Source organism: Pinus tabuliformis, chromosome 5_2 (genome assembly GCF_031772625.1).
Source record: "Pinus tabuliformis cultivar Carrire ecotype Pingquan chromosome 5_2, CPIR1, whole genome shotgun sequence".
Lineage (NCBI taxonomy): Eukaryota > Viridiplantae > Streptophyta > Pinopsida > Pinales > Pinaceae > Pinus > Pinus tabuliformis.
This window is the reverse complement of record NC_142306.1, coordinates 323283351-323291175: the sequence shown is the minus strand read 5'-3', so window position 1 is coordinate 323291175 and position 7825 is coordinate 323283351. Positions and strand designations below refer to the sequence as shown.

General features: G+C 44.0%; 1 protein-coding gene across 1 annotated transcript; it reads left to right on the top strand.

The window, feature by feature from the left end:
• Positions 1 to 552: 552 nt before the first annotated feature.
• Positions 553 to 2651, top strand: LOC149158807 (uncharacterized). Its single transcript, XM_089434105.1, has 2 exons — positions 553 to 1438; positions 1906 to 2651. The coding sequence occupies exons 1-2, from the start codon at positions 553 to 555 to the stop codon at positions 2649 to 2651; spliced, it is 1632 nt and encodes a 543-aa protein (XP_089290231.1).
• The last annotated feature ends 5174 nt before the right edge of the window (positions 2652 to 7825 follow it).

The following is a 7825-nucleotide window of genomic DNA, read 5'->3' as shown; positions in this document are numbered from 1 at the left end:
ATCCAATCCCCTTCCTACCAAAGATCCCCCAGACCACAACACGGAAAGCAAAGAAAAGCAGCGGGAAAAAGACAATGAAATGGAGGTTGATGGATCCTCAGGCCCCTTCCAGGGTCCAGACATACCCACGGAAGAAGATAATCAGGTGCAACGAATGGAGGAAGAACCAGAAAGTATAGATCTACATGGATTAGACATACTCGAACTAGAAGCAGCATGCAAGAAGAAAGCTTATGAAAGCATCCCAGAGCTACAGCTTGACAAACTGGAAATGGTCATCTCCAGGGCCTACCATCAAAGTCAGCTTGGCATCCAGCCAGGAAGTCAATGGGATTTAAGCCAAACCCCAAAAGATTCCAAAAAAAGGGGAAGAAGAACTGACCTTCAAAGAACAATAGCGGTCGGGAAGATCCTGGTAGACTCCGATAGGTATGCTAAGCTTACGAAGTAGTACAAGCCATCCACCAATAGTGACTCATGAAGCTCATCTCATGGAACCTAAGAGGGCTCAACAGCCCAGGAAAACTCAGAATGCTAAAAAATATGGTAAAAATGGAAAAGCCGCAAATATGCTTTCTCCAAGAGACAAAATGTAATAGTACAACTCTAGAAATGATCCTCTCTAAAGCCTGGCCAGGATGTCAATCAGTTGCTGTAGATGCATCCGACGCTTCTGGGGGATTAGCCATTGCATGGAACTCTCAAGCACTCACTCTGTCGGACTTTCATGCTTCACACAATCTAATACAGGCTACCTTCCACATAGTTGGCACAAATATTCATGGGAATCTCTCGAATGTCTACTTCCCTCAGGAAGCAAGGGAAAAGATTGCTCTCCTCCATACCCTAGAAGCTCTTAACGCCAATAGAAGGCACCCACTCTGGATAGCTGGAGGGGATTATAACATGATAACAAAATTAGAGGAGAAGATTGGTGGCAGAAACAGGTTGGAACAGGAAAACACCCACTTCAAAAACTTTATTCAGAATGCATCCCTGATAGACTTACAGTTTTGCAATGGCACTTTTACGTGGAGCAACCGCAGAGCAGGCATACATCAAATAGCCTCCAAGCTGGATCGCTTTCTAATCTCAGACAACTCGGTCCACTTGGGGGGAGATTTCTCGGCGGCCATTCTTCCACACTCTGGATCTGATCATTGGCCGGTTGCCCTTCAATGGCAACGTCCAGGCAATAACACAAGACGACCTTTTCGCTTTGAGGAGTTTTGGTTCACTCATCCCTCACTCAAAGACTTCATCCACTCCACGTGGACATCCTTCAGCCCTCCAGAAGGATCCAAGATGTTCCAGTTTCAACAGAAACTCAAACATCTAAAGCTTAGCCTCAAGAGATGGAACAGAGAGACCTTCAGAAACATCTTCAAGGCGCAAAATGATCTTCAAAAAGCCCTGGAGGATCTGCAGAGAGAAATAAGTACAGGAGGCCATACAGAGAGAACCCTTGAACAGGAGCAGCGCATCCACAATCAGCTTGAAGAAAGAAGAAAGCAGGAGGAGATATACTGGAAGCAGAAATCCAGAATCAGATGGTTGAAAGAGGGAGAAAGAAACACCAAATTCTTCCATAGAACCACAGTGCAATGCAGAATGGGCAACAATATCCCTTACATTCAAAAATCAGGAGGAGAAAGGGTGGAACAACATGAGGAAATTGAGAAGGAACTCCTCGAACACTTTAAGCAGGTCCATCAAGAGCCTGACATCAACAGACATCCTGCAATTGAAAGAATCACTCACAATGTACCAAAATTAATCACAACGGAGCACAATGAACTCCTCCTCAGGCCAATTCTACTACAGGAAGTGGAAACAGCAATGACTCAGCTTAAAGAAGGAAAAGCTCCCGACCCGGATGGATTTACCACTACTTTCTTTCACAAGTTTGGGATTTAATAAAGTTGGAAGTCTGGGATGTGGTGGAGGAGTCGCGAGTTTCTCACTGGCTGCTTCCCTCGCTCAACTCCACCTTCATAGCCCTAATCCCAAAAGAGGAGGACGCGCTCAAACCGGACAAATTCAGGCCAATCGCACTTTGCAATGTAATATACAAATTCATCTCTAAAGTCATTGAAAACAGGCTAAAGCCCCTCTTGCCAATGCTCATCTCTCCGGAACAGTCAGGATATGTGGAGGGAAGACAGATATTGGATGGAATCATCCACATGCATGAGATCACACACACTCTCAGGCATTCAAAGAAGGCAGGTATTCTCCTTAAACTTGATCTTTCCAAGGCTTTTGACAAACTCAGCTGGGATTATATACAGCAAATGCTATATGCTTTTGGATTCAGCCCCACCAGGATTCGATGGATTATTAGCCTTATCTCCTCCACCAGCTTCTCCATCCTAGTGAATGGGATCCCCTCTCGCCCCTTCTCCCCCTCCCATGGTATCAGGCAAGGTGACCCTCCTTCCCCCTTCCTCTTCGTATTAATGGTTGAGGGCCTGGGACGCCACATTAAAAATGCCCTCCACTCACACCAGCTGAAGGGTATCTCCATCCACCATCTGCCAGCCACTTCCCATCAGCAATTTGTTGATGACACGATGTTGTTTGGTTACCCATCTGTTCAAGAAGCCTCCAAATTTAAAGCAGTGCTAAATGATTTTACCGAAGCCTCTTGAACTAGCATCAACTGTTCCAAATCGCAGATCTTCTTCTTCAATACCCCCCCCGGTCATCAAATCTGCCATAGTCCGCATTATGGGGTTCCCCATAGCCACCCTTCCTTCTAAGTATCTCGGAGCTCCCCTCACTGCCTCGGTCATCAATCATTCCTCTTGGCGCAATTTAATTGAAAAACTTGAATCACGTCTTAACCAATGGACTCACAGAACTTTGAATTTAGTCAGCCGCGCGATACTTATAAAAGTTGTTCTTCAAGCAATGCCACTGTACCTTTTCTCCATCCTGGCAGTGCCAAAGTGGGTCCTAAAAAGACTAAGGAATATTCAGAGAGGTTTCCTTTGGGGAAGCAATGCAACCAATAGCAAATGGGCTCTGGTAAAATGGAGCACAGTATGGAAACCGAAGGAAAAAGGAGGAATTGGTCTAAGAGATCCGGAGCACAGCAATGCCATCATGGGAGCCAAGATCTGGTGGTAGTGGCTTACCAATCCAGGTAAGCCATGGGTCATATTATGGACAACAATGTATGCCAATCAACAACCCCAGGAAGAGCTTATCAGATTAGAGCCCAGCGACAAAGGATCGCTAATTTGGAATGCAGCCAAAGAACATTATAAAATGATCCAGCAGCATAGTTTCTGGGAGGTAAGAAATGGCCATAACACTAGATTCTGGACGGACGCATGGAATCAAATGCCTACTCTCAGCAATGTTCTGAACCTGCCTCTAAACAACATTGCGGAGGAGACACAGCAAGTTAAGACCAGGCAATACTGGACCCAGGAAACTGAGAAAGGCTTCAGAATCTGGAAACCGGGTAACCAAATCCTCACAAATGAAAGCCGCCAAGTTTCCATAGCATTGGAAATGGAACTCAGCAAAAGGAAAATCAGGTGTGACGAAAGGGGAGATATCCTAAGGTGGGGATATCAACCAAAGGGAGCATTCACCACGTCTGAAGCATACAAGATCCTCTGCAACGACTCTGTCCCCCAGGATCCAATTTGGAGCCAAATATGGAACTCTGGTTCCTGGCCCAAGATCTGTCACTTTCTCTGGTTGGTAGGGCATCAGAGAATCCTAACTTGGGACAAGCTTAGAAGAAGAAACTTTCATGGTCCTTCCATCTGTTTCAATTGCAATGCCCATGAGGAAACGCTCCAACATCTGCTGGACTCTTGCCCCCTAGCCAATCAGCTATGGGAGAAGGCAAGCTTTCGATGTCAAAGAAGATGCAGACTTGAAAATGAAATTACGAATTCCATGAGTCAATGGCAAAAGGACCTGTACAAGAGAAAAATCCTCAACCATCTATGGCGATTGATTCCCTGGCTAATTCTTTGGAGCATATGGAAGGAGAGAAATAAGTGCATTTTTAAAAATTAGCGCTCTTCGCTGGACAATATTTGGAATATGCTATGCAAAAATATTCAAGAGACTTTGATGCTAAGACCCTGGAAGGAGGAGGATTGGCCTACACTAGCCAACGAGAAAACTATCATGGATAATTGGCAAATTAGCTGCACTAAAAGCTTACACCAGCAGGACCACTCTGTAACCAGCACTGAAAATCAGGTCACATGGAAGCCCCCACCAAAGCACACATTCAAACTCAACTTTGATGGTGCCTCAAAAGGGAATCCCAGGCTAGTAGGCTTTGGCGGAATAATTAGGAATCATGAAGGTGCTCCCCTGACACTTTATTTCGGAAACATTGGCTGGGACACCAACAACTCAGCCGAATTAGAAGGGTTATGGCAGGGACTTCAACTTGCTGGGGAACTCAACTTCCACCCTCTGGAAGTAGAAGGAGATTCTCAAATCCTCATCAACATGGCCAAAAAAATCCTAAATGGATCTCAGGCTAAAAAAATAGCCACCAGCTGGAGGCTTGAAGCAAGACTGGAAGCCATAGAACATGAGCTTCACAGTAATAGAGCCATCACCTTCACACACACAAGGCGTGAGGGCAACAAGGTTGCGGACTTCATGGCCAATGTAGGGGTGGGGAATAATCACTCTCTGATCACAGGGTAGTTGAATACTATATTAGCTCATGTGGAAGCTCAAGAATGCTCTCGACTGGTCCAAAAAGATGCAACTCCCCCGGATGCAGGTGATATGTGAGACGGGACAGGCGTGGGTGGTTGGACACATGCCGACCTTCGGCCATCACGTGGCACCCACAGCAAACAGCAGGAAAGGACGTAGGAAGTTTAAGGCAAAGAGGCATGGGATAGTAAATGCCTGGAGAAGATATTCGGCCCAGCGGATGGCAACAGTTATGGAGGATGTGATCCCGAGCAGGGTAGGTGAGAAGGATGGGAATAAAATAGGGTATAAGCAGGGAATGTTGGTGGTTATGCAGATGACTGGCCTCTCTGTCTTCGTAGAGATACCTTCTCAGACGGACGGGCTCATCACTCGTTCGACTCTGGTAGCAGAAAGTCTGGTTCATCTCGCGGCTTGTTGGAATTCTCGTCCCTCAATGGTGAGACCTCGACAGCGTATGCTTAGCCGTCGAGGCACTTCGAGAGGGGGGGTCTCTCGCAGGCATGAAGGGGACAGTGTTGGCCATTGCTGCCACTGCAATCTTGCTAGCTCTATTGGAGCCAACCCCCTACACTCCAGTCAATTCCTGGATGCAGGGGCCTCGGGCTCGGCTACCTTGCCAGCCTTTGGCTCCACCATCTTCAATTTCACCAGCTCCACAAATAATCCAAGGATCAGCGCGCATGTTTCTATCCTGTTTGTAGAAAATGCTCAAGACGATGACGACTCCATGGATGAACAAAGGCAACGGATGAATGTCAACCCAGGGCAAGCAGTGCAGGCTCTGGAAGCTGATAAGGAGCAGGAGGCAAAGGGACCGGCTTCAGACTCGGAAAATGCTAAGCAAACTCAGAACGTTCAAAAGACGGAAACTGGGGAAGAGGCAGCGACATTTCCTACTGATGCTGAAAGAGAAACCTATGGGTGGTGCCGAATTGAGGAAGAGCAAATGGATGAATGAAGGCGCCCGCACTCAAGGTTCTATTGGCTTTTCGCCTGGTCTACTGGTCTTATCGGCTATTTGTATTTGGTTCAGTTATGGTCTCTTTCGTTTTCTGTTTTGTCATCTCTGTTTCGGAATTTTTGTTAATGGATTGGGCAAGAACAGTCTCCCCTGCGAGGGAGGAAATGGATGGTGCCCCTGTAGGGGCCTGCTCTGGTGGTCAATCTCCTTTTTGTCTGATGCCCCTGTGTGGGCTTGCTCCTATGGTCAGCCTTGGTTTTTAGTTTGTTGCCCCTGCGCGGGCTTGCTACTGTGGTCAGTCTCGGTCTTAGTCTGGTGCCCCTGCGTGGGCGAGATATAGCTTTTGTGTTTGGTGCATTATCGGCTCTCGGGTGTTATGCCCAGAGCCTGTCTCTCACTGGTTTCGCCATGATGTATTTTCGACCTCTGTACATATTTTAATAGATTAGTTTTTTACTGAGAAAAAAAAAAACATTTATATCCTTTACTTCTGGAAGAATAACCAAGAAGAATACCTTTAATCTACTTTGGGTTCGAACTTACCAAGTTTTTCATTAGCCTTTTTGATAAAACATTTTCTTCCAAAAACTTTAATGTATTTTACAGTAGATTCTCACCATACCAAATTTCATGTGGAGTTTGAGTGCTATTTACATGAACATTTGCTTTGTTGAGAATAATCATGGTACTGAATGCAACTTCACCCCAAAGGTTTCAGGAGTTCCAGATTCATCTAGCATAGATCGAGCCATTTGTTGAACTGTTCTATTCATTCTTTCTACCACACCATTTTGCTGAGGAATTCTTGTGGTGGGGAATTTCCATTTTATTCCATGTTGTTCACAAAAGTCAAAGAATTCATCCAATATAAATTGCCCTCCTCGATCAGATCTGAGGAATTTTATTTTTCGATCTGATTCATTTTCAGCCAAAGCTTTCAAGGCTTGGAACTTTTCAAATGCTTCATATTTATTCTTTAGAAGACCTATCCAACACATTCTAGAAAAACCATCAATGAAAAAAATAAAGTATTCTTCTCCACGAGGTGACTTTCTCCTTGTTGGTCCACATAAATAAGTATGGACAAGTTCAAGAGGCTTACTAGTTGACCCTTCTTTTTCCATGAAGTGAACTCTGGTTTGCTTACCAATTTGACATGGTTTTCTTATTATTATATTTTCTGGGATGTTGATATCTAGAAGATCACAAACGGCCTTGAGTCTGCATGCTTTTCTTATTTTAGAAAAGCTTAGAGTCCCAATCTTCTAAGCCACAGTCAGTTTCATCATTTTTGCTTAGATAGCATTGTTGTTGTTCTGCTTTGAGTATGTATAAGTTTTTTGGAGTTCTTGTACCTTTGATCATGGTCTCTCCTGTATCAAGCTCACGAACAACACATCCGTTTGATCAAAACACCACTTCATTTCCTTGATCACACATTTGACTGACACTCAACAAGTTATGCTTTAAACTGTTTACATACATAACATTTCCATATTTAACCTTTTCTTTCAAGAAAATAGAACCTTTACATTTTATGACAGCTGGAGTTTCATTTCCAAATGAGACATTCTTTTCCTTTTCTAAGGCATTATATGAGTGAAGTTTCTCTTCGTCACCTGTCATGTGTTTGGAGCATCCACTGTCGATGTACCACTGATTTTCTTGTCCTTCTGCATATAAGGATATACCACATCTTTCTGCTTCAGATTCTTTCCTTCTCCATATCTTGGGATTTAATGGTGTTTGATCCTTTTGAGGTGTTTGCCAAAATTTGCTCCTACATTCAGATTCTTCATGACTAAAGTTGTTAAAGATTGAGCATTCTATTTCATTTTCAAGAGGATAAAATTTATTATAGGAACTTCTTTTGATCCCTGTTACATTCCTTTGATTTTGTGCTTCTCTAGTCATGATGGTTTTGTAAGCAACGCATTGAGCAACTTTATGCCCAAAATTATGACATGAAAAACATTGCCCACTAAAGAAGTTTCTACGACTATCGAATCTATTTACCTATTGATTGTAGTTTATATTGATATTCATCTTTGGAGTAAATTGAGTATGATTTTCTTGAGGTTGGTTGTGGATTCTATTCATCCTTGGAGTAAATTGAGTATAATTTACATAGTGATCAACTTTCTGTCTTTGTTG